The sequence below is a fragment of the Schistocerca serialis genome, chromosome 8 (genome assembly GCF_023864345.2).
Source record: "Schistocerca serialis cubense isolate TAMUIC-IGC-003099 chromosome 8, iqSchSeri2.2, whole genome shotgun sequence".
In the NCBI taxonomy this organism is placed as follows: Eukaryota; Metazoa; Arthropoda; class Insecta; order Orthoptera; family Acrididae; genus Schistocerca; species Schistocerca serialis.
Window position 1 is genome coordinate 226,325,777 of NC_064645.1, and position 27,688 is coordinate 226,353,464.

The 27,688-nt window shown below is 42.9% G+C and overlaps 1 protein-coding gene across 1 annotated transcript in view; it reads left to right on the forward strand.

The window, feature by feature from the left end:
- The window catches only part of LOC126416759 (protein sly1 homolog), a 187,107-nt gene that overhangs the window by 98,834 nt on the left and 60,585 nt on the right, over positions 1-27,688 (forward strand). Inside the window, exon 9 of the mRNA XM_050084599.1 lies at positions 15,043-15,178. Within this exon, the coding sequence (XP_049940556.1) occupies positions 15,043-15,178 (136 nt within the window). The remainder of the gene's footprint in view (positions 1-15,042; positions 15,179-27,688) is intronic.

Consider the following 27,688-nt stretch of genomic DNA (forward strand, 5'->3'; position numbering starts at 1 on the left):
GATTGGTGATGCTTGTGACCAGACTGGAGTAGGTGGTGGTGGTAGGATGTATGGGACAGGTCTTGCATCTAGGTCTATTGCAGGGATATGAGACATGAGGCAAGGCGTTGGGAGCAGGGGTTGTGTTGGGGTCCCACATGCTTTATCTCTCCAGTGACCCACCACCTCCCAAATTCCCACCATCTGACCACCTAGGACTGGTGCAAGAAACACATTCTCTGCTATGGTTTTGACTACCTCCTATCATACCCTGAAATGAGGAATGTCCAGTCCACTATCCTTCCCGCCGCTCCCAGTGATGTTCCACCACCCACTGAACCTACACAATATCCTTGTCCATTCTTACACAACCCCTGTTCTCAACTCCTTGCCTCATGGCTCATATCCCTGTAATAGACCTAGATGCAAGGCCTGTCCAATACATCCTCCACCCCCAGGGGCTCACCGCTCTATAGCGGGATCGTGCTTGGCTACCATAGGGCTCCAGCCTTTGCAGCATCTTTTCTCTTTTGTGGTGCAATCTCTTGCTATTCTTTTTCCCCTCCCTGGTGAATAAGTCTGGGATATTTTTCAGAATGTGTTCTGCATTTACAGTGGCTTATATCAGAACAGTCTGACCACAGTTCTTCGTTCCTTTTTTTCTTTCTTCATTCACCTTCTGCTGTGCTTCCTCTGCTTCATCATTTGAGGTCCCTCTTTTTCTCCTTCCTCCTTGTGCACTACTGAAGGCTGGCCCATGTGTCTGACCCATAAGAGTTGGCAGGGTAACGCGTAATTCCCAGTCTCAGGTCAACAGGTGGGGTTCGCACATACCCCCCAGTACAGGCCAGGCACGGGGAGAGGTGATTGCCTGAGCGGCTACCTTCCCAAATTGCCGATTGGTTCTTCTGTTAGGTGCTTTGGAGGTGTGACCTGAGGTGTGAACAATCACCTAAGATGGGTGAGCTCCTCTCTGGGCCCCCCTGTGATTCCGGGGGTTAGAATAGGCCTGAGGTAGTCCTGCCTGTCATAAGAGGCGACTAAAAGGGTTCTCACGCCTTTCGGCCTTTATGTGATGGTCACCTGTAGGGTGTGACCTCCATTTTTCAAAATTTTCCCAAAGAGCAAGCCAATTGGGCCTAACATGGTGCATCGTGTATGTTATGCATGGAGATCTTTAGCGCACTTTCTTGTCATGGCATTACAGTCCCGCTCATCCTCCATCTCTTGAGCAAGGACACCTTCCTGGGTGCATTTTCCTCCACCCACCATGCAGTGTCGTTTTCTGTGCCAACAATGACCATGGAATTCTTTGCACCTCATGTCCAGCACAGTAGCCAGTCCTTTGTGATGGGGCCGCCATGTACCCTGTTGGTTGTAGGCCCATGACTACGCAGGGATCACTCTGCTGATGCCCGCACCGTTAACTGCCCATGTATGCCAAGGAGTAGATACCCGTCACCCTGGGGCATCAGGACTCCTGGAAATGGCTATCCTGCCACGTGGCCTTTGCTGCGACTGGGTGGCACTCATGGGGAGGGCCCCTGGTCCGAGTGGGTGGTATCAGGACAGATGATGCACGATGAAGCATACCACGTCATCACTTGCTGGTGATCAGACACCAGCAGTCTCTAAGCATTCCAAGTCTCAGTACAATGTAAGAAAGTTTTATCCTAAATTGCTCCCCTCCCTGGCCACACCATGGGAGGAATGCCAGGCTAAGGATGGCAACGAACCTTATTTGCCCCGGTACCTTTTGTGTACGAGAGCTGATGGGGAATCCTTTGTCTCGATGAAGCCTCAGTTTTTTCTAGAGCATTTAGAGGACAAGTTTTGGGAGATGGAGGGCTTGTCCAAAATGCGGTCAGGGTCAGTTTCGATAAAAACGGAATCCTCTGCCCATTCATGAGCATTCCTTACTTGTGACAAGCTGGGAGATGTTTCTGTTACCATCATGCCTTATAAGAGCTTAAATATGGTCCAGGGTATTATATTCCAAAGGGACCTTCTTTTGCAGTTTGAAGACGAGCTGCGCACCAACTTAGAGCAATGAGTTCATTACATGCGGCGCATCCATCGGGGTCCAAGGGATGATCAGGTTGCACTGGTGCCTTCATCTTGGCCTTCAAGGGTGACACATTACCCGATAAGGTCAAGGTGATGGTCTACCACCATGATGTCAAGCCATATATCCCTCCCCCAATGCGGTGCTTTAAGTGCTGGAAATTCGGCCACATGTCTTCCTGCTGTACTTCCAGCATTACATGTCGAGATTGTGGACCTCCATTCCATCCCAATACTCGATATGCCCCACCTCCCATCTGTGTAAACTGCAGAGAGTATCATTCTCCTTGCCCACCAGAGTGCACGATTTTACAGTGAGAAAGGAAAATTATGGAATACAAGACCCTGAACCGACTGACCTACACTGAGGCCCAGAGGAAATTTGAGCGCCTACATCATGTGGCTATGACCTCCTCTTATGCCGCTGCTACAAGAACAGTTGTAGCCCAATCAGTTCTGCGAGTTGCAGTCGGCTCTCAGAGCTGGAAGACTAAACCTGCCCCCTTGTTGGTGGGGGGCACTTCCTTCCCTTTGGCTCCCACACCACCTACCTCAGGAGCACTGTCCCCCTGACCATCAGGGACACCGGTCCCCACTTCTCAGCCAGAGAAGTGTAAGTCTTCTTCGGCTCCTCTCGATAGAAAGGGGTCCCTTGGGTCACTCCCTTCCCAGGTTTCTGCTAGTGGGAAAGATGACACCCACCAGTGGCTGAAGTGCCCAAAAGCAGCTGGTCGTAGGGCTTCATGATCATCCTCAGTCCTGAAGACTGAATCACTGAAGCCCTCCCAGCCAGAGAAACCCAAGGATCAGTGAGAGAAATCCAGAAAGAAGACCCCCAAGACCTAGGGAATTGTGGTGGCACGCACACCACCACTGCCTACAAGATCTGTGTCTGAGGATGAGGTGAAGATTCTGGCATCCGCTGAGTACTTAGATCTTGCCAAACCCTCAGACACAATGGATATTGCCTGTTCAGGAAATAAGTCCGTGGCAGCGGATGACCCCGAGGTGTAGATGCCTCATTGAGTGAAACTTCCTGACAGATTAAAACTGTGTGCTGGACCGAGACTCGAACTAAGGACGTTTGCCTTTCGTGGGCAAGTCCTCTACCAATTGAGCTACCCAAGCATGACTCACACCCCATCCTCACAGCTTTACTTCTGCCAGTGTTTCGTCTCTTACCTGCCAAACTTTACAGAAGCTCTCCTGCGAACCTTGCAAACTACCACTCCTGAAAGAAACGATATTGCAGAGACATGGCTTAGCCACAGCCTGTGGGATGTTTCCAGAATGAGATTTTCACTCTGCAGCGGAGGGTGCGCTGATATGAAACTCCCTGGCAGATAAAAACTGTGTGCCGGACTGAGACTCGAACTCGGGACGTTTGCCTTTCCCGGGCAAGTGCTCTACCACTTGCCGCGAAAGGCAAAGGTCCCGAGTTTGAGTCTCAGTCCGGCACATAATTTTTATCTGCCAGGAAGTTTCATATCAGTGCACAATTCGCTGCAGAGTGAAAATCTCATTCTGCCTCATTGAGTGTTTCATGCCTTACCCGTCTCATGATCACCTCTGCGTCCAGTGGAATTGCGGCGGTTTTTTCCACAACTTGGCTGAGCTACGGCAACTGTTAAGCTTTACACCTGCTTTCTGCATTGCCCTCCAGGAAACCTGGTTTCAGGAAATGTGGACCCCTACACTTCACGGCGACAGAGAATATTGCAAGAACCATAGCGAACATATTATTGTGTCAGATGGAGTTTGTGTTATTGTCCTACTCGGTATGTAGTGAACCTGTGCCCCTTCAACCCCCTATTGAAGCTGTGGCTGTCAGGATAGGGATGATGCAGGAATAACTGTCTGCAATATATCCAGATGGTGCAAGAGCATCGGCGAGCTCTACAGGGAAATAAGTGGCACCCTTCCCTAGAGCACCTAATAGCCTTTAAGCAGCTCCATGCCAGTGTTCGCCTGCTTATAAAACGACAGAAACAGGAGTGTTGGAAGAGGTGTGTGTCAACCATTGGGTGCAATATGTCACCTTCCCAAGTCTTGACAAAGATCAGACGTCTTTTTGGGTACCAGACCCAAACAGGTGGCCCCGGCTTTAACATCAATGGCGTGCTCTCTACTGACACAAACGTGATTGCCGAGCACTTTGCTGAGCACTATCCTTGAGCCTCTGTGTCGGAGAACTACCCCCCAGCCTTTGGCACCCTCAGATGGCAGATGGAAAAGAAAGCCCTCTTGTTCACTACATGCCGCAGTGCACCCTATAACTCCCCATTTACGGAGTGGAAGCTCCTCAGCACCATTTCGCATTGCCCCGAAACAGCTCCTGGGCTGGATTGGATCCACAGTCAGATGATTAAATATCTCTCATCTGACTACAAGCGATATCTCCCCATCATCTTCAACTGGATCTGGTGCGATATTGTCTTTCCATAGCAATGGCAGGAGAACACCATCATTCCAGTGCTAAAACCCGGTATAAATCTGCTTGATGTGAATAGCTATCAACCCATCAGCCTCACTAACATTCTCTGTAAGCTGCTGGAACGTATGGTGTGTCGGCAGTTGGGTTGGGTCCTGGAGTCACGTGGCATACTGGCTCCATGTCAGGGTGGCTTCCGCCAGGGGTGCTCTACCACTGATGATCTTGTGTCCCTTGAGTCTGCCATATGAACAGTCTTTTCCAAATGCCAACACCTGGTTGCCGTCTTTTTTGACTTATGTAAAGCATACGACATAAACTGGCAACATCATATCCTTGCCTCATTGTATGAGTGGAGTTTCCGGGGCCCGCTCCCCATTTTTATCCTAAACTTCCTGTCACTCCGTACTTTCCGTGTCCAAGTCGGTGCCTCCCATAGTTGCCCCCATATTCAGGAGAATGGTGTTCCACAGGGCTCCGTATTGAGTGTTTCTCTATTTTTAGTGGCTTTTAACAGCCTAGTAGCAGCTATAGGGCCATCAATCACCCCTTCTCTGTATGCGGATGACTTCTGCATTTCATATTGCTCCTCCAGTACTGGAATTGCTGTGCAGCACCTACATACAGGGCCCAGTCATGGGCTCTAGCTCACGGCTTCCAGTTTTCAGCCATGAAGTAGTGTCTCATGCACTTCTGTCAGCATCATACAGTTCATCCAGAACCTGAACTTTATCTTAATGATGATCCACTCACTGTAGTGGAGATGTATCGTTTCCTTGGACTGGTTTTCGACACCCGATTGACCCAGCTACCTCACCTTTGTCAGTTTAAGTGGGAGTGCTAGCAGCAACTCAATACTCTACTGCTGCAACTCTGCAGAGCCCTTATTCAATCCCGCCTGGACTATGGGATTCTGGTTTATGGTTCGGCGGCACCCTCAGCATTGCATTTACTTGACCCAGTGCACCACTGTGGTGTTCGTCTAGTAATGGGAGCTTTTAAAACGAGTCCAGTGAGCAGTGTCCTTGTGGAGGCCGGAGTCCCTCCATTGTGGATCCGACATAAGCAGCTGCTTACCAGTTATGCTGCACACATTCGCAGTTATCCTGAGCATCAAAATTACTATCTCCTTTCCCCATCTGCATCTCCTGCATCAGCGGCCCAGGTCAGGGCTCATGATTGCAGTTCACGTGCGATCCCTTCTCTTCGAAATGGAGTCCTTCCCTGTACCACCTCTACTTGAGGTCCAGTCACGTACACCTCCATGGTGTACACCTCGGCCGAAGCTTCGTCTGGACCTTTTGCATGGCCCTAAGGACTCTGTTAACCCCACCACTCTCCGCTGTCACTTCTTCCCTATTCTTGATGTGTTCCGGGACTCTGAAGTTGTTTACACTGACGGCTCAATGGCTGATGGTAATGTTGGCTTCACTTATGCCCACAGAGACCATATTGAACAGCATTCCTTGCCTGCTGGCTGCAGTGTATTCACTCCAGAGCTTGTGGCCATATCTCGTGCACTTCAGTACATCCGTTCTTGTTCTGGTGAGTTGTTTCTTCTCTATCCTGACTCCCTGAGCAGCATACAAGCTATCAACCATGCTACTCTCGCCATCTTTTGGTAGTGAACATCCAGGTTTCCATCTCTGCCCTGGAATGGTCCAGTCGTTCAGTGATGTTTGTGTGGACCCCAGGACACATCGGGATCCCAGGCAATGAACTTGCCAGCAGGCTGGCCAAACAGGCTACACGGAAACCGCTCCTGGACGTGGGCATCTCTGAAACCGACCTGCGTTCTGTCTTACGCTGCAAGGTTTTTTGGCTTTGGGAGACAGAGTGGCGTAACAGTATGCACAACAAACTGTGTGTCATTAAGGAGACTGTGAATGTGTGGAAGTCTTCCCTGTGGGTTTCTCACAGGGAATCAGTTGTCTTTTGTTAGCCCCGCATTGGGCATTGGCCACGTGTGACTCACATGTGGTTACCTCCTCTGTCGCGAGGACCAACCTCAGTGTCTCTGTGGCTGCCAAATGACAGTCGTCTACCTCTTGCTGGACTGCCCACTTTTAGCCGTTCTGTGGCGGACTTTTAACTTTCCCAGCACCCTACCTTCTGTGTTGGGTGACAGTGCCTCAACAGCAGCTTTACTTTTACATTTTACTCGTGAGGGTGGGTTTTATCATTTGATCTGAGTTTTAGCACATGTCCTTTGTCCCTCTGTGTCCTCCACGGTAGTGCTTTTAGGGTGGAGGTTTTAATGTGTTGCAGAGTGGCTGGCTTCTTCTTTTTTATCCTCGTGGTCAGACTGCCACGGTAGTCTGCTTTCTTGTTTTTAATCTTTTTCACTGTTTCTTGTCCAGTTTTGTCCATTATAGTATTTGGTGTCCTTCTGTCGTTCTTCTGGTTCTTCCTTTCTCCTGTTATTGTGCCGTACATCTTCTTTGTTTTCTTCTTTCCCTTGTGTAATTGTTCCATTGCAAACAAGGTACCGATGACCTCACAGTTCGGTCCCCTTGCACCCCTCCCTCTTTTTAAACCAACTGTGGGGGGGGGGGGGGGGGGTGACGCTGGTGGTCAGTTGGAAGGAGGTCGCCATCGGAGATACCAGCAATTATGGGGGATTTTCTCGCAATGAGCCAATCATCATCTTTTCAATCCACATCTACCAAATGTAAACGGAATGAAGCTCACAATTCAAAGACCCTCCCAGCTGCACCACGTTTCCTCGTGGTTTCGCGTACTGAAGACAGTCAATCCCTTGCAAAGGTAAATCCGTTTCTTATTCAGAATGGTGTTGATGCAGTTGCCAGCCTGGTTAAATCCTGCTCTCATTTATGCAATGGCACTTTGCCTTTGGAGACCACTTCTGATTTTCAAGCACAATAACTGCTTGCCGTTTCACTTCTCCATGGCTATCCTGTTCGTGTTAAGTCCCATAGAACTCTGAATTCTTCCTGTGGTGTTATTTACACTAGGCTGCTCAATGGTCTGACAGAGGCAGAAATCCAAACACAACTCTCTGATCAGGATGTCATTGCCATCCATTGGGTGATGAAAATGGTAGATGCATCCTAAGTGCCCATATGCACTCCTTTTCGCACCTTTGATAGAGTGGTGCTTCCGTCCAAGATCAAAGCAGGCAATGAAGTTATTTCAGTCTGACAGTACATTCCAAACCCGATGCAAGGCTACCAGTGTCATTGTTTCAACCAACCACACTCAAATATTCTGTTGACGCCTGGCCAAATGTGTAACCTGTGGTAGGGATGCACACAAGGGCGATTCTTCGCATTCCCCCCCCCCCCCTCCCCCCGCTGTATCAACTGCAATAGTGACCATGCCACCTCCCCTCAAGATTGTCCCATGTATCTTGATGAGCGGGTTGTCCAGGAGATCCAGATAAAGGAAGAAGTGTCTTACCCTGTCACTCGCAGGTTATTGGCTAGCCATAAACCCTGTGTTATACCATCTGGCACTTACAGTACTGTTCATGCTACATCACACTCCATGAAGGAGATGGCCACGCAGACATGTGACCTAAAAGTCGGCACTGCAGTTGTGAAATCACCCAATGTCATGGTAGCATCGCCGTCTCCTTGTCCAGCTGTGCAACAAGCCACTCAGCATTCGCCTCCCAGACTGAAGTCGCCTGCTACACAACCAGCAGGCCAGAAAGAACAGAAGAAATACTCCCGTGAAGACTTTCTTCATCCCTCCAACCAACAATCATCTGAGTCTTCCTCTGCCAAACAGAAATGCTCCAAGAAGTCAAACAAAGGCAAACGGTCATCTCTTTCACCGACTCGAAGATCGTCTTCGGCAGTGTCGCCACGTGATACCCTCACCTGGCCAACCTCCGTGTCACCGGTGCACACCGCCGTCCATTTTTCTGTCCCGGACTCCGCAGATCAACAGAGGGAGGATACCGATGCCTCTGTAGATCTCATGGAGCAGGGTCCTCCAGCCTCTGTGCCCTGTAGCAATGAGTCTTTGAGGGTTGGCACTCGGCAGCCGCCTAGGTGACACCTCTTCATTTTTTCGCTCCTTCCCTTTCTTTATTATGACTTTCCTTCAGTGGAATGATTGTGGTCTTCAATCAAACAATGAGGATTTCCAGCTGTGCTTAGAATCGCAACGTCTGCTTGTTCTCTTACTCCAGGAAGTAAAATTGCTTTCTCACAACTGCTTTGAATTCTCGCATTGCTTCCCAGTCTGTTTTGACATTCCCTCCATAGGACTCCATTCCATCTCATGGGGTAGTCATGCTGCTCATACTGGATGATGTTTATTGTCAACTCATCTCCCTGACTACCTGCCTTCAAGCTGTTGCAGTTTGTCTTTTCCTTCCTCACTTGACCTTTTCCCTATGTACCGTTTACATCCCTCCATCATTCGATGTCACCAGGATAGACTTCCTCCAGTTTATTGGGCAGCTGCCTCATCCCTTTTTGCTGCTCAATGACTTTAATGCACACTATACCCTTTGGGGTTTTCCCACAACCTGTCCGAGAGTTGCCCTCTTGGCTGAGCTTCCCAATCAATTTAACTTCCTCTGCTGTAACGCAGGAGTGCCCACGTTCCTTTCAGGCTTCGTGCACACACATTCCCATTTGGACCTATCCTTCTGTACTGCCCAGCTTGCCCATCATCTCGAGTGGTCTGTTCTCTCTGACACACTCGATCGACCATTTCCCATGTGCTAAGCGTTTGGTGAATCCTATGCCACCAATTTACAGCCCCAAATGGCAGCTTACGATGGAAAACTGCATTCATTATAAACAGTTGTGTGCACAGTGTCATTGCATTCTTTGGGATAGCAAAAATGCTAGCTGGATTTCATTCACCAGTTCTTTTAACAGTTCCGCTCCCTCTTCCACCGTGTTGACCAATCGCTTATGACGCTCTGGGACCAATATCCATTTCCCAATTTCTGGCCTGACAGTAGCAGATCATGTCATAGTGGACCCTATTGCTATCTCCAACACCTTGGTCCGCCATTTTGTGGAGATTTCAAGCTCCTCCCACTATAACTCAGCCCTCCTACATCAGAAATGAGTGCAGGAGGCTTGAGAGATACACTTCTCCTCTCTAAATCATGTGTGCTGCAATGCCACCTGTACTATGAGGCAGCTAGATCATGCTCTCACTTCATCCCGATCCTCCGCCCCAGGGCCAGACGGTGTTTACATTCAGATGTAGCAACACCTTTCTCTTGTGGGCAAGCACTTCCTGCTTTATACGTACAACCACATCTGGCGTATTTCTCAGATGCTGGTGTGAAGCCACTGTCATACCCATTCCAGTAAGGACAAACACCTTCCTTCTAGATGCTGCCCCATTTCTCTCACCAGCTATGTTTGCAAGGTGATGGAATGTATGATTCATGCTCGATTGGTATGGTGGCTCAAGTCTCGCAGTTTACTAACAGCTGCACAATGTGGATTTTGAGCTCTGCATTTTGCAGTTGACCATCTCATTACTTTGTCCACCCAAATCATGAATGATTTTCTGCAGAAATCCCAGACTGTGGCCATGTTTTTCAATTTGAAAAAAGCTTAAGACACCTGCTGGAGGACTGGTTCTTCTGTACTCTCTACATGTGTGGCTTCCATGGCCACATGTCTTGTTTCCTTGAGGAGTTTTTAAAAAACCGAGTTTTCAAGGTAAACGTGAGTGCTGCCTTGTTGGACACCTTTATCCAAGAAAAAGGTGTGCCTCAGTGTTCTGTGCTGAGCATCATCCTCTTTGCTATTGCCATTAACCCTTTAATGGCCTGTCTCCCGTATGGCATCTTCGGCTCCCTTTTTGTTGAAGATTTTGCCATCTATTGCAGTTCTCTGGACTTGTCTCATTGAGGGGCATTTTCAGCGCTGTCTTGATTTTCTTTACTCATGGAACATCCACAATGGTTTTCATTTTTCCATTGACAAAACTGTTTGTACAAATTTCTGGTGGCACAATTTGTTTCTTCCACTGTCTTTACCTCTTGGGCTCGTTGCTCTTCCATTCATTGAAGCTCGATAGGAAGCTTTGTTGGTCTTCCCACATGTCTTACCTGGCAGCCTGTTGTATGTGGTCAGTCAGTGTTTTACGTGTCCTTGGTAGTACTTCCTGGGGGCAGATCTAACCATCCTCCATTTGTATCAGTCATTTGTCCATTTGAAACTAGACTATGGGTGTTTCGTTTATGCATCTGCACGTCAGTCCCTGTTATGCCGTCTCAACACTAACCACCATGGTGGCATCCATTTGGCCACTGGCACTTTCTACACTAGCCTGACTGAGAGTCTGTACGCAAAAGCTGGTGAACTACTGCTGTTCTACCGCCATGACTTCCTCCTCAGCAGATACGCAAGACATTTTTGTGTCATGCATGGCCACCCATCATATGCCTCCTTCTTCGAGGACTCATTTGATCGCCAGTATAGGGCACGTCTCTCTTCTCTGTTATCTCCTGGAGTTCGCTTTCGCTCTTGCTGCGGCAGCTTAACTTCATGCCCCATGCAGCTTTCCCAGTGGGTATGAAGCCTTCACCACCTTGGCTTCATGGGTTGGCCCATGATTACCTTGGCCTTCATTCGCTTCCTAGGGACACTACTCCAGCCTCGCTCTGTTGCCTTCTGTTTCACGATCTTCACACAAAACTTCGCGATATTTTCTATATGTATACGGATGGCTCTGGGACTCACTGTAGTGTCTGGTGTGCCTTCATCATTGTCATTGATGCTTTTTGGTATCGGCTTCCTGAACACTGCTCATTATTTACAGGAGAATGCTTGACCTTGTATCAGGCCACACGTACATATGGTGACACAGACTTTTCAATTGCGTCATCTGCTCCGAATCTCTCAGTGCCCTTCAAAGCCTCTGTGCACTGCACACCATCCATCCCTTAGTGCAATGGATCCAGGAAAGCTGTCACTTGCTCACTCTTCATGGTGCCACTGTGATGTTTATGTGGGTTCCTGGTCACATTGGTCTGACAGGAAACGAGGCAGCTGACGCTGCTACCAAGGCTGGAGTCCTTGTACCTCAGCCTGCTAGTTCTTACATTCCCTCCTATGGTCTCTCTGTTGCCATGTGTCAGCAGGTGGTGTCATTTTGCCGTCATCACTGGTCTTCCCTTCATGGGAACAAGCTCTGTGTTATTAAGCCTCTCCCAGCAGCTTGCACAACCTCTTCTCAGCCCTCTCGCCATGAGAAGATCATTTTAATTAGGTTGCGTATCAGGCCCTGTCTTTTTAGTCATTGCCATCTGTCAAGTGGTGCTCCTCTACCACTTCGTGCTCATTGCGCTCAACCTTTGATGGTCCACCATTTCCTGACAGAATGCCAGTTTTGTAACCAGTTATGTTCTCATTTGTGTTTGCCGTTTGAGTTATTGGCTATTTTAGTGGATGATGCACAGGCTGTTGACTGCGTTTTATTTGTTATTCTTTGTAGCAATATGGTGAACGTCATTTAATTTTTAGTTCAGGACCTCCATTTATCAATGGCGTATTTTATAGACCTTTCTCCACATCCCTGGTTTCAGCTGTCTTCTCTTCCATCAATTAGGATTAACATGTAGTCATTTTTAACTCCTGTCTTTGTCTTCATGTTCGACAGTTCTGACATGGGAGTGTATGACCTTAGTTGTTTTTGTGTACACCATCTATTCCGGTGGGGTCACAAGCATCACTGGTCTGATCAAACACAGGGCCACCTGTGGAACCAGTCATTTGATCTACAAACTAAGCTTCAATCGCTGTGCTGTGTTCTACTTGGGCATGACAACCAACAACCTGTCTGTCTACATGAATGGCCAACCAATTGCTGAGCATGGTGCCCAACACAGCATTCTTCATTTTAGTGACTGCTTCACAGTCTGTGCCATCTGGGTCCTTCCCACTAATACCAGCTTTTCTGAATTGTGCAGATGGGAACTCTCGCTCCAATATATCGTATGTTTCTGTAACCCTCTTGCCCTCAACTTCATTAGTCATCGTCCTTTACCCACCCCTCCCCTTCCCTGTTCCCATTCCAGCGCTACATAGCTCTCTATTCCATCAATGCAGCCACACTCTTTTTACTTCTCTTCTTTTCTACTGCCCCTTCCTCCCCACCAACTGTCTTACCCACTCTCCACCTCATCCCTGTATGCCACCACAAGCAGCGCTTTACCATCCCCGACCCCTATCCTGCTATCCCTCCTCCCTCCTCCTTATCCCTCCCTCCCCCCCCCCCCCCCTCTCCCCACCCAGATTGCATCTCCTCTCATGTGCTGCTGCTTGCAGTCTGGCCTCAGCAGCCAGAGACTATGATAATGTGTGTGAGTTGTGATTGTGTATTTTGTCTAATTCTGATGAAGGCCTTTTTGGGCAAAATGTCGCTTGTTTGACAGTCTTTTTGTTGAGTAGCAATTTGTTATTTTGTAATATTGTCATTATTCCATCCTGGATTTTCCATTGCTTAATATACAACTTAACCTTTCTGTGAGAAAGTGGAGCTTACCAATAAAATCAGCATTTTTTTGTCTATGCTATATTTAACAGAATGTTAAGGGAGAAAGCTCATAAATTAACACAAATAAAATTTTGTAAGGTGAAAGCAGTCCCAGTATTAACAAACACCTGGAGAGCTGGACAATAAATAGATGAGAGAATAAAAAATTAGAAATTGATGAAATGAAATTTTTAAGATGTGTGGCAGACTACACACACTTGGATAAAAATAAAATTGATATACAACAGGAACTAAACATTTTCTGTATAAATGATGGAATACAAGGCAATAAACAAAATGGAACAAAGTATTGAATTGGTAGACATTATCAGAATTCCAAGAATTTTACTAAAATGTGTTCTAACAGAATGTAAGAAGATCCTTAATTTCTTAGGAGTATAATTGCCCTTCAAGAAGGAACAGGCCCACAGGCATAAACCATAATGGTAATGGGGATGGTTATAATGTGGTTTATATTACCACTATAATATTTAATTATTGATAATTTAATTTCATTCATTTTTATTGCATTTCTTTCCAGAGGCTCCTCTATAGTGCAACCAGTGTAAATGATTTGTGTAATGCAGTATTGACAAAGATAGTAGTGCCATGCAATGATACGTTCATCTCAGGAAATGTGATGAAGGCATTGGACGCCATATCAGGAGAATATATGGGGAAGGTGGCAGGATGTGCATAATCTGTTGTTATCGTTTCATGGCAGTCCCAAAACCACTCAGCATCACCTTACCGGATTATGGTTGGGTCTATGCCTTTTTCAGCAATTTTGAATCCACAGATTTCCATGGCTTGCTTCGAACTTTTGTCTTGATGTCAGAGTGATACACCCAGCACTCATTCAAGGTCATTAAGTGACCAAAGAAATCATGTGAATTGGCACGACACAGCTGCAACGTTTCCACTGCTGCCTTTATGCAGCAAATATTGAATGAGTATGAACAATCGTGGAACCCAGTGAGCAGCGACCTTTATCATGTCCAAAATATCACGCAAGATGTTGAAAACTGGTTGATGACTGTTTCTCACTTTTTCCAGTATTGCCTCAATAGTGATATGTCAGTCTTCAAGCACCAGTACTTCTGCTTCTCTGGTTCTACACAGGAAAATGGTCAGCCACTTTATTCTATGTCATTCAGACTTGTTTGACCTCACTGGAATCATCTGCACCACCTAACCACCATGTCATATGATGGTGCATTGTTGCCGTACATTTCCATCAACTCAGTATCCATTGTTGCAGTGTTGTTCCCTTTCAAATGCAGAAAACTAATCACCTCCCCATACTCCATTTCATCAATGGGCTGCTCCATTTTCTTTTGGCCCCACCAGTGGCCTGCTATGCCAATATGGGATGGGGATTTCCATGTGTACCGGCACTGCAGACATATACCAGCAAACACACAAAAAATTAATTATATGACTTTATTTTATCGTACCTTTCTTGTCTTGTCACTTCAGTGGCATATGTTTCACCAAGTGGGGTTGCGCAACAGTTGTTATACAATATGGCTAATGCATACTGTCATTGTCACACAGATGTATGCTGTAAGAAGAGTGGTTTCTGGGCTGGAAGGAAGAATTATAGAACTGGTGGTGTCCCTCTTTCTTAGCTATTTAATGTGTTATTTACCAGACAGTACTTTTCAGTGGATTCATCACACTGAAAATATTGTTGTACATGGAGCAGATAAATTTATGATGAAAAATTATTTATGTACTGTAGAACATGCTTATTCATCAGTGAGGTTTACAAAATTCTTATCTTAAAATCTGAACAATTAAAAGATATATTCGGGGACTGGGAAACTAAGAGAACACAATGGTTTCAGTGGTGTTACAATTGATGTCATTCTTACACTTAGAATATGGTGTGACATAATTTCATTGTTCATCGTTTTAATAGCAACTTCATTGTGTATAGAGATTTGTAGACTTTTCATAATTTATTTATGACATAAATGAAATGTTTCTACTCCCATATGATGGAGCAGTTACTCTGCTTATGATTAATTGCTGCCTGTACTTAACTAAAATTTTTATTTTTACTTGACCACATCTTTCAGGGAATAGACAATGAAAGCGATGCTGCCTTTTCAATGGTTTCGGATAACACAGCGAAACTTACATCTGCTGTGAACTCATTGCCACAACTGATGGAGAAAAAACGCCTGATTGACATGCACACCACCATTGCAACTGGTTTGTATGTAGTTCTGATAAATGGAAAAAAGGATTATTGGGATTTTTTTATACTGAATTTGAGAAACTTCCCAGGAAATTAAAGTATGTTTGATGAAATTGAGTAGTAGGTTGAAATGGTGGGATTTGCAGATCGCCACACAGAACAGTCTGCCAAGTAATGTTTCTGTACTTGTTTCAAATTGTCTCCAACTTTCACTTCTTTGAAGGTGTGGGCCTCCCATCCTCCCCAGTACAATATGCAGTACCTGAATGATAAAATAGATCCTTTGCCTGCAAGTAGTTACCAAAAACTGAAAGTATGAATTGCAATGTGACTTCATGAGGAGAGATCACTGTAAGATACTGAATCTGGGTATTATTTTTCACCGTAAACACCAAAGGCAAACATTACAGTCTCTGTTCCAGACAATGATGAAAACAAATTTCTTAATAAAATTTTAACAATAAAAAAAATCAGTATGATTTTGAGCAAATATTAGTTACAGTACCTAAGTCACAAGTCTGCCACTTCATAACAGAAATGAATAGGATATCAGAGCAGGGGAAATAGCTGGTGCAAGTGCAATGGAAAAGGTGATGTTGGTTTCGTTTATGGGAATTACCATGCAGAGATCATAACAATAACTGGCAAACAGTACACAAGTCTTCTGGTCCAGCTTGTTTAAAAAGTGTATGAGATTATGTGTGAAATGAAAGAAATGGAAAAAAGCTTTCATAACAGGGTACCTGCCCAATCAAGTTCTTTGATAATGAGAAAGTTGAAGGGATTTGTCCATGTATTTCCACATATAAAGCAGTTTGTAGCTGGAAAATGTTTTTAGTCAAATAGAGAGGCTTTGATAGCTGTAGATTGGTATTATTGATACTGTCCAGAAACCTAATTCAGGTGCTGTGCACTGTAATGTGCTTATGAACAGTACAATATAGATACTTCCAATTCTTTTGTTACGCTGCTGAGTAGAGATGTCAGTGTTGCTTGCAGTAGAGTGACCTCTGGAGTGACGTAGGGATGGAAACTGTGTCCATGATAGATCTTTAAGTACGATAGTTGTATTAGTGATAAATACTTTGTAACTAATCTCCTGCCTCCCTTTTGCCCACTCCATCAGTCTTTTGATGCTTGGGGGTAAACTCTTTGTAAACACTATTAAAGTAGGGTTATTCTGTGAAACAATCATATGTATCCTTAACTCGTATTTTGCTGTAACTCTTGTCTTGGAGCACCACCCATGAATTGAAGTGAAGTTGATGTCTGTGATTTCCATGCTTATTTTGTTCTTTCATTATCCTTACAGATGAATATGCTAATTGAATTTTAAAAAAAAGTAGGGGACCCTTCAATATTATGAAAAGGGTATTATTAACCAGGAAATTACTGTGCGAATATGCCATAACGTGATGTTTATTAAGAGTAATAAATTGCACTGAAACCCTCGAAAAAGAACTTCACAAATGTAAACCAGCTATCTGCACTCCGCAGCAATGTACATCTTCGTCCAGAATTCACTTATGTTGCGATAAAATCAATTGTGATACTACCACTAATGTGGAGATACATAATCCTAACTCCAACTGGCACTTTGTCTGCTGAAGAATAGTGAATTGGACATTACATACTGTTGGTTGCATTTGCATGACTCAGTGCCAACATCTCCGAACACTCAAGCTTCCAATAGATCATTGCATGACAGCTCTTACTCTTTCTTTATTTAGTAGGGATGATACCTTCTGCTATATTTGTGTATTTTATATTATTAGCAGTCAGTTTCATGAGGGTGGCACTGGCAGTCAATTTCAACAAGCAGTGTGTCTCAGAAGGAGCTTGAAGATCCTCTACATGAAGGTGCCAGCAAGTTTGTGATTGGTTTAAAATAATAAATTTGCTGTATTAACGATCTAGTTTGAGGCTTTCCCATTATTGTTTATAATTGTATTCCTTTTTACTCAAATTTTTAATGACAGTGGTTAAATGACTTAGCAGCTAACTTCATTATATCTTCAGCAGCTAGCTGCTTTATCATATTTTGTGACCACACCATTCCCAACATGCTAGATCATTGATTCTACGCTCCAGCACCAGTTACAGCTCACAAGAGGTGCCCGGCTGCAGCTGTGGGAAATTCTGTCCACAATCTCCTAATAAAACTGATGATTTTACTGTATAAATAATGGTAAAGAAATGAATGGACGATGTGACCAAAAATGTTACATTCTTTTTAGTTGCAGTGCAGTGTGTTCAGCCTGTCTTCTCCTGCACTCAAAGTGCTACACAGCAGCCTGGGTAGCATAACAAATTACCAGTGGCTGACCACCAGAAAGACTGCTTGAAGAAAATAAAATTCAGCAAGACTTTGTCAGGCAAGATTAAAGAGGCCTTTAAAATATTAAAACACTCTAACACTATAAATAGAGACGACAGTTTGCACCAACCTCGCTGCCAGCCATTGAAGTTTAACAAACCACAATAAAAGCTTGAGACGCACGTATAACAGCTGGAAACTACTGTTGTGTATTTTATGTCCCACATGAAGAAAACAGGAATCTGGGGCATTTTCCTGCTGTAGCTAACACTGTTTAGGAAGAATCCTGTGATGTCATGCACTTCAGAAGTACAGGCAGTTTCTACATAGGGCAGGAGTACACAAGGGCACCAACTTTCCAAAATTTCTGTGGTTGCATATAAATGGCAGAATGTTTCCTGGGGAGTCTCGATATTTTTTAAAATATTACCTTTCATTTATATTCTTTTATGAACTCTGCCTGTGTCATGAAGATCTGTGCTGTGATGAAGGAAAATATATCAGTACTAGAAGCATACATTGAGACTGCCCTAGGTCAGTTGGTAACACAGCTAGCTTAAAAGTAACAGAAATGAGATCAAACTTGGGTTCGATTGTACATTGACAGTCCACAGACTCAGAGGCATAACATACACATTATGGGCCCGCCTGCAAAAATAAAAATCCTGACCCCCTAACATAAAATGTATAGCCTATTATTAACTAACACAACTTCCATTACAGCAAGTAGAAATAGAAATTTAATGGACTGTGTTGTAAAATCCTATGTAATAAAACAAAGACATAATTGATTTAATATATTCAAAGTATTAAACAAAAATTATTAATACTGATAAATGTTATTAAAAATTAACCTCATTTCAATTATATATAGGAAACTGTTCGAATTCGAAAGTATGTATAGAAGCAGTACTCATTATGTTTCAGCTTTCCACACGCATTCAGTAATTGTGCAACATATAAAAACTGAAAATTTTTGGCTTGTGAAGAGCTTTAGTTCCATACATCCCATCAGTAGGCCCTCTTCTTTGTTCTAGCTAATATTGTAGTAACACGTCTTCAGTCTACAATGTAAGCCACTGCATCCGTCAAAGCTGTTGTCTCAACAAACAAAACAATTACATAAAAGCAATTTCACTGAAATCTCAAACCTCATTGCTGTTATGTTTAAGAAAAAAATAACTATTGAAGCTGACTGTAACAATCGGCTTCCTTGTATCTCAGATTATTCTTTATTATTGCTCAATATTGGCAAGCAGATATTTCAAAACAGTTGTTGACAAATGAAATGGATGTATTGTAGCCTGTCACTTGTAAGGAAACATGAAAGCAAGCCAAAAGGACGGGATTCCATTCACAGTGCCTTCGACTTGGCCTGTAAAAGGCAATGAATGGGGGAGTGTGTTCCATGGTTGCCTTTGCTAAAAGACATCTGAAACAAACAGATATGTTTTAGAGGTCATAAATTTTAACTTTCATCTCACTGTTTTAATGATTCATTACTTTTTTATAAAGGCAAATGGGCAATATTTATTTTATTTTATTTTTATCAAACTAAAAATTTTGTGGGTGCGGCACACCCACAGGATTATGTATGTGAGTGCTTGAGCCTCAGTGCACCCATGTAGCCGGCGCGCATGGGAGCACATTTCAGTTATTGTGTTGGGCATTTACCCGATGGCTGAGTATCTTTCCTGTGGTTCCAATGTACCATCTCAATGTGACCTTTATATTCGGACACTAGTTCACAATTTTTTATCACAACGAGTCTGCCCAGTTGCTTCAGCAATTCTAACATGACTATTGAACCATGGTCCGTGTCAACAGTGTTAGGTGTTCAAATCTTCAGTAACCATTGTGATATCATACTGTCATGAAGGTCTCAGCTCTGTGGTCCAGTATGGTCACCACAGCCAAATATAATGAGACTTGGTCAGTTGTCATTAGAATGTATGTATTCTGAGCAAGTCTTTGTGCAAATGGACTGTAAATGTCTACCCCAATGATCTGAAATGATTTGTCTGCTTCCAGTGAACACTGTAAGGATACTCTGGCTCTCAAGCATTTAGCAAGGGGAATGCAATACACACAATGTTGTACATACTGTTCAACTTCCCTACTCCTGTTCTTCTACAAGCATGCTTCTTCAGTGTGATGAATAGTCGCATGCCACCAGCCATGTCCTTTCAGTAATGCATCATGTGCCTTACATAGCACCCTCACCGTGCAAACAACATGGGTCATCAATTCTCTGTTTATGTCATGTTTGCCAGTAAAGGATTCCATCCTGGGTTCTGCATTATGGCTGGGCTGCAAATGAAATACACTTCATGTCCTCATGCTGTTCATGCTCCTACTGTTCTTCACTCATTCCAGTTATTTGCAATACACATAGTCTTGCTTAGACCACATGTTCTTTGTGACTTAGGTTCTCTTGAAATGTTACAAACACTTGTAGGTCACTTGTCAGTTTTAACTGCTCTAGATCCAGCAATTCTACATTTGTAGCTACATCTATACTCAGCAAACCACCATGAATTGCATGTCAGAAGGTTCTGTCCATTGGACCAGTTATTAAACCTTCTTCCTGTTATATTCGTATATGGAGTGAAGGAAGAATGATGGCTTAAAAGCCTTTGAGGGTGCTTTAACTGGTCTAATCATGTCTTCACAATCCCTGTGGGAGCAGATGTATTTATTTATTTATTTATTTTATTTGGTCCCCTAAATCATTTTAGTGCCTTGTCTGTACACATTGTACGTCAGGGTAACATAATTTATAATTACAGTAATTTTTAAAGGTGACTACATGAGCAACACAATCAAAGTACGTCATAATATAAAGTGACGTACTGCGGTGTTTGTGCAAAGATATAGGGCAAGTCAAGGTAACACATCATATTTATAATTACAGTAGTTGTTAAGGTAAACTACCTGATCAACACAATCGATGTAAATAAGAATATAAAGTGATATAATACATAATTATTTAATTAAGAATGTTTGGTAGATCAGGTTTACTTATGATGATCCAGAAATTCAGAGACAGAGTAGAAGCAATAGTCAACCAAGAATTATTTCAACTTTACCTTTATTGTATTTAATGGTGATATGCATTTTAAGTAAGGAGGCCTATGGTTGTATAACGTAACTCCAGTATGATACACACCTCTTTTGCATAACTTTGTACTTTCTGTGTTTACATGTAGTTTAAGCTTCTTCATAAGTTGACATGATACAAATCATAATTCTGTTTGAAAATATTTTTTTAAGATGCTACCTGTTGTAAAGATCATTACTTCATATATGTAGATGGTTGTAAAATATTCCTAGATTCATAACTCAAAGTTGGTTCCAGAAACTTTGCAAGTAGGTTTTCAAGGGATAATTTGCATCTGTCTTAGTTTTAATTCAAAATTTTACATTTCCAGCTTTTAGAGAAAGTTTTAAGTCTTTGGACAACTTCGAAATCGTATCGAGATCAGACTGAATGTTTGTGCAGCTACCTGCCGAGGGTTCTTCATTGTAAATAACTGCAGCATTCACAAAAAGTCTGAGGTTACTATTAATATTGTCTGGAAGGTCGTTAATACACAACATCAATGGTCTCAACACACTTCCTTGAGGCATGCCCAAAGTCACCTGTAAATCTGTCGAAGACTTGCTCCAACGTCCCTAACAAAAAATTCTCAATCTAATCACAAATTTCATTTGATACTCCATATTATCATATTTTTGACAGTAAGTATAGATGTGGTACTGAGTCAAATGATTTTTAGAAATCAAAAGATACTGCATCTACTTGACTGTCTTGATCCATGGCTTTTGATATGTCATGTGAGAAACAATATGAATGTTTTTGCAAGCTATGCTGATTGGCATGTTCTACATAGTTCATTCTGTCTGAGTTCAGAATATGTTCTAAGATTCTACAAGAAATGGATGTCAAGGATATTGTATGGTAATTTTATGGTTCACTTCTGCTACCCTTCTTGTAGATGGGTATGACTTGCACTTTCTGCCAACTACTGGGAATTGCGTTTTCATCCTAGGGATCGATGGTAGATTATAGGTAAAAGAGGGGTGATGGAGCTATGAATTCAGTTTAAAGTTTGATAGGCATTCCATCCGGCCCTGGAGGTTTATTCAATTTTAATGATTTCAGCTGTTCGTCAATGCTACTGACACAAGTATCCATTTCACTCATCTTTACATTAGTCAAGAATTAAATTGAAGCAATACTCCGAAGGTTTCCTTTGTAAGGAAACATTTAGAGTCAGAATTGAGCATTTCTGCTTATGCTTTGCTACTCTCAGTTTCAGTTCCTGTCTCATCAGTGAGTGAGTCAACACTAATTTTGGTGTCACTAAAAGCATCTACAGATTACCAAACTTTCTTTGGGGTTTGTGAAAAGCCTTTTGAAAATATTGTGCTATGGACATCATTGAAGGCTTCGTGCATTGCTCTCTTGACAGCCAAACACATTTCATTTAGCATCTGTCTGTCTATGGCCATATGCTTTTTTTATTTCTATTATGCAATAGTCTCTGTTTCTGTAGAAGTTTGTTTACATGTATGTATACTATGGAGGGTCCTTCCCATCATGAACTGTTTTAATGAGTACATATCTACCCAGTGCATACTCAACTATGCTTTTAAACTTGAGCCATAATTCCTCTATATGCACCTGTTCTGAACTAAAAGTCTGAAGTTCCGCATTGAGATGTAGCATTCTGTCTTCTTTATGTAGTTGATTGAACATATAAATCTTTCCACTTGCTTTAGTTGTCCTTTGTTCTTTGGTATTCATTGCTACAGCTGCCTCATGGTCACTGATACCAGTGATATGGATACAGTCAAAGAAATCAAGTCTGTCTGTTGACATTAGATCTAATGCATTCCCATTGTGAGTGGGCCACCAAACCTTTGTTCTAGGTAGTTTTCAGAGAAGGCATTTATTAATGTTTTGCAGGATGTCCTGTCATGCTCACCACTAACAAAACTGTAATTATCCCAGTTGATTGTTGGATGATGATGTATTTGTTGAATGATGGATTGGTCTTTAGGTCATTTACCCAAAGTCACTGCAGCCCCCAAATTCTGAAGAAAAACTTTAATTATTTTTAGGTTTCCTCCAGAATGATGTGACCAAAACTGATGTAGTAAATTTCAGCACTGGGATAAATGGGCTAGGTGTCTGAGGTTTTCACCCTTCTGGCTATCCTTAACTTATTTAGCTCCACAGTCAAACTACAATTATCTAATTATTTACACATAACCTGATCCAAAGGATGCTGTATTGTATGTTGCATGGTAACTTTCTCACTGACTGACATGTTGTAACAACTAGATATTAAAGATAGAGAGGGAAAATGCACAGATAGGTTAGACATGCCAGCAACACCGTGTCCACTGGAGTCATGATTCTGTACACCAGCCAAACTGGTGTACTAAGCAGTGACCAGAAGAGTACATTCAGTGCCACTTCTGTCATCGGTTGAAATAGAGATGTAGCTGAACAGCAGAGGGTTGTCAGGGTGGTCTGCCTAACGATATATCAGATGCACATAACAGAATCTGTTAAATCAATGGTTCCTAGACAGAGGTGGACACTGCAGGGCTATGAGCAGTAGCAGCAATGGCAGCAACTGCAGTGATGCTGTTCTTTGCACTGCAGCCCAGCAAACTGTTGTCTAGGGTTCAAGAACTGACTCCAGTAAATAACCAAGCGCTACAACTAGTTCAATATGTTTGTTATGGCAGTCCTTCCAACACAGTGTTCACACCTATAGCAAGTCTGACAATGATCAAACTGTAGACACCAAGCTGTCTGAAAGGTTCAGCACTTCAGACTGATGCTACTGTGTCGGATTAACACCAATGCCTTCTTTTTTTTTGGGAGGGGGGGGGGGGGGGACAGGTCAGGGGCTGTATTTATGGGCCACAAGCAATCAGCTTGTATAAGTAGCCACTGACCGACCTAACTGACAGCATTAGTGCTTCCCACATTGACAGCTGGCAGGATCAGCCATGAGGCATTGGGTGATGACATTGCACCGAGTTGTGACTGCAGCAGTGTGCGATTTGCAGGGGGGGATGGGGGGGATTTCCACCCCCTCCGCATCAGACCATCCCCTCCTCTGGTTTTAGTTTATGCATCCCAACCTTGGATGTTTATTTCCCACGCACTGGAGTAAAACTTTACATATAATTTAAATTTGTGGAGCTGAACACTGAAAGTTTTTAGTAAGTCTTACTATTAATACTATTAATATGTTTCAGTTTTCTAACATCAAAGTAAGTACAGCTTTTCACAAATGTGCCTGTACTTTTTGAATTCCTCTCGTATACCTGTATGTAGATGATTTTGTAAATAATCTTTACCTGTAATGTACTTTTAAAGATATAACAAGGGATGGCTTTTCTGATAGTGCATACCCGTGAATAGTGAGTTTCGGCATTAACATCTATTTATAAATAGCTGTTTAATCATGCGTAATGCCACGGTCCAAGCTAGTAACATATATAATTCTACTAATCCCCTAAGACATCCCCCCCCCCCCCCCCCCCCTCCCCCGTCCACTGGTAAAACCACAAATCGCACCCTGGATTGCAGCTGCAGTCTTCTGGCTGCTGTTGCAACTGTCCAAGCTTCCTAGGTTGCTGGATTGCTGAAGTTAGTGAGCAGGCCACTACAGAATTACAGTGCCATTGGCAAAACTTTGTGTTCTCACTTCTTCTCCTTGAACTTCAATTGTATTTCCAAATGTCTCCTTTGTTTTCTATACTCCTAGCTCAGCTGCAAATTGAATAACTTGGGATATGGCAAAACTCTTTCTGAATTCTCATCTTCTGACTATCTTTCATCTCCTTCACCTTTTAGAGCTGGAATGTGGTTTCTGTTTTTATTCGTCTGTGACTCCCTTTTTCAAAGATATTGAACATTTCATAGTATTATAGTTTACAAGGTATAGGAAGAGCTACAAGCTGCACATAAGGAGAAGGCGACAGCCACAGTAGGGGAGCCACTTGCCAGAAGAAGAGTGCAGTGTGCTGCAACTATCTATCCTAAAAATATTATACTGTCAAATGACATGTACCTGTAGTGTAGGTCTACAGTTGGTGGATTCCACTTGTGTTGGTGTTGCTGCTGTTGCTAACTGCCATGTCAGTGCATTCTGTGTCACTTCCTGTATCATTGCTGGTTTATTAACACTGTTATTGCTGCTGTGGTCATATAAATTAGCGAACAATTGTTCTGTCATCATGTCAAGAGTTTTTCAAATAGAATACACTCTTCTTAGCATTTACACGCATGACTGCAGCATGAATCCTGCTAAACTTTACCTTCTGCCTGAAACTTTTTCCACACTTTTAATTGCATCATTTAGAGTGAATGTCACATTCTTCTTTCATTAGTGTTCTTTTGCTGTAGTGCTTATGAGTTCAGTTGCATTTAAATTCAGGTGGTAAGGAAGTAATCTAAGCACTGAATGTCCATGTTCACTGACCAGAGCATCAATTTTAAACTTCTGAAATCTTTCTTCATTCCTTTTAATGAGAGAGTACATACTTGGAGGTATGTACTGTCTGTGCAACCAATTGAAGGCAGTTTGTTTGTTGCCATACGCGTTTCGCTTCATTTATTCGGGAAGCATCATCACTGGCCTGGAATGCATGTTCCTTTTTTTTACGTACAATAAATGTATTATGTGGTAGATATAATATGCTGCTATATTACATTTTGTCATATCTTTCTATTGTTTTTTAGTTTAAAATCAACTTTTTGTAGGACAAAGTTCATAATGTGAACTTATTGTTCAGTGTTACTTACAATTTCCAGCACTGTTAACTCATGTGTGGTGAGAAGGTTGAAGAGGGATCAACTTTAATGTTACGGTATGAAGTGTTAGCAATAGCAAACACTAAGTTTGAGCAAGATGTGTTATATAGGCGAAATACCCTCAGACTTCCAGAAGAATATAGTAATTCCAATCCCAAAGAAAGCAGGTGTTGATAGGTGTGAAAATTACCGAACTATCAGTTTAATAAGTCATGGCTGCAAAATACTAACACTAATTCTTTACAGACAAATGGAAAAACTAGTAGAAGCCGACCTTGGGGAAGATCAGTTTGGATTCCGTAGAAATTTTGGGACATGTGAGGCAATACTGACCCTACGACTTATCTTAGAAGAAAGATTAAGGAAAGGCAAACCTATGTTTCTAGCATTTGTAGACTTAGAGAAAGCTTTTGACAGTGTTGACTGGAATGCACTCTTTCAAATTCTGAAGGTGGCAGGGGTAAAATACAGGGAGCGAAAGGCTATTTACAATTTGTACAGAAACCAGATGGCGGTTATGAGTCGAGGAACATGAAAGGGAAGCAGTGGTTGGGAAGGGAGTGAGACAGGATTGTAGTCTCTCCTCGATGTTATTCAATCTTTATATTGAGCAAGCAGTGAAGTAAACAAAAGAAAAATTCGGAGTAGGTATTAAAATCCATGGAGAAGAAATAAAAACTTTGAGGTTCGCCGATGACATTGTAATTCTGTCAGAGACAGCAAAGGACTTGGAAGAGCAGTTGAATGGAATGGATAGTGTCTTGAAAGGAGGGTATAAGATGAACATCAACAAAAGCAAAACGAGCATAATGGAATGTAGCCTAATTAAGTCAGGTGATGTTGAGGGAATTAGATTAGGAAATGAGAGACTTAAAGTAGTACAGAAGCTTTGCTATTTGGGGAGCAAAATAACTGATAATGGTCGAAGTAGAGAGGATATAAAAGGTAGACTGGCAATGGCAAGGAAAGCGTTTCTGAAGAAGAGAAATTTGTTAACATCGAGTATAGATTTGTGTGTCAGGAAGTCATTTCTGAAAGTATTTGTATGGAATGTAGCCATGTACGGAAGTGAAACATGGACGATAAATAGTTTGGACAAGAAGAGAATAGAAGCTTTTGAAATGTGGTGCTACAGAAGAATGCTGAAGATTAGATGGGTAGATCACGTAACTAATGAGGAAGTATTGAATAGGATTGGGGAGAGGAGAAGTTTGTGGCACAACTTGACTAGAAGAAGGGATCGGTTGGTAGGACATGTTCTGAGGCATCAAGGGATCACCAATTTAGTATTGGAGGGCAGCGTGGAGGGTAAAAATCGTAGAAGGAGACCAAGAGATGGATACAGTAAGCAGATTCAGAGGGATGTATGTTGCAGTAGGTACTGGGAGATGAAGAAGCTTGCACAGGATAGAGTAGCATGGCGAGCTGCATCAAGCCAGTCTCAGGACTGAAAACAACAACAACAACAACAACAACAAGTTTGGTGGGAGACTTGGGATTAATTTGTTTCTGAACCTTTTCTCGGGGTTTGCAAAGTTAATATTCTCGTGGTAATCAGAAGATTTTATCCCAGACTGAAAAGTTAATAATGTGTTTGGTACAAATTCATTTTCACCATCAGCATGCACAATAACAACTCCCTTTCCCTTGAACTCTGCTCAAAGTAACCCACAATTCAGTAATTTTTATATAACCCATAAATACTGTAATCGTTTTTCATGAATATATTCTTTTCAGTTAATAATTTCTGTTTATTTGCCATTTTCCTCCATCTAAATTCTAAATCAGTGTTAAATATTCCATAGTGCCCAGCTGCTGTTCAAAAAATTTACTTTTCCTGTAATACTGGGAGCAAAGTTCTCTATTTACCCTTATAAATGCCCCAGATTGTTGGTGACTGTAACATCTTCACTCACAGTGCAGTTTCATACTGCATACTGATGCAACTATAGCTTCAGCTCATGCAACTGAACATTTTTCAATATATATATTTACTACTTTTTTAATTTGTGGCTAAGTTGAGAATTTGGTTCTGACGGGAGGCGTGTTAGGATAGTCCTGCAGTTGCAATGACCACTGTAATTGGGTGACTCAGTGGTCTGTAATTCCTTTGTGTACTTTTCAAATTAACTGGCTAGTTTAAATCAGCTTCATTCTTCATGAATTTGTGTACATTGCACTCAATTGCTTGACTGTGACACACAACTGGCTCGATGGTCTGTTCCTACGCTTTCCACCCCCCCCCCCTCCCCCCTCGACACACACACACACACACACACACACACACACCACAAAACAACCAGCATGTGGCTACACTAGATGCTGACGACATAGCTCATGCTACATCTCACTGACTGTACAGTT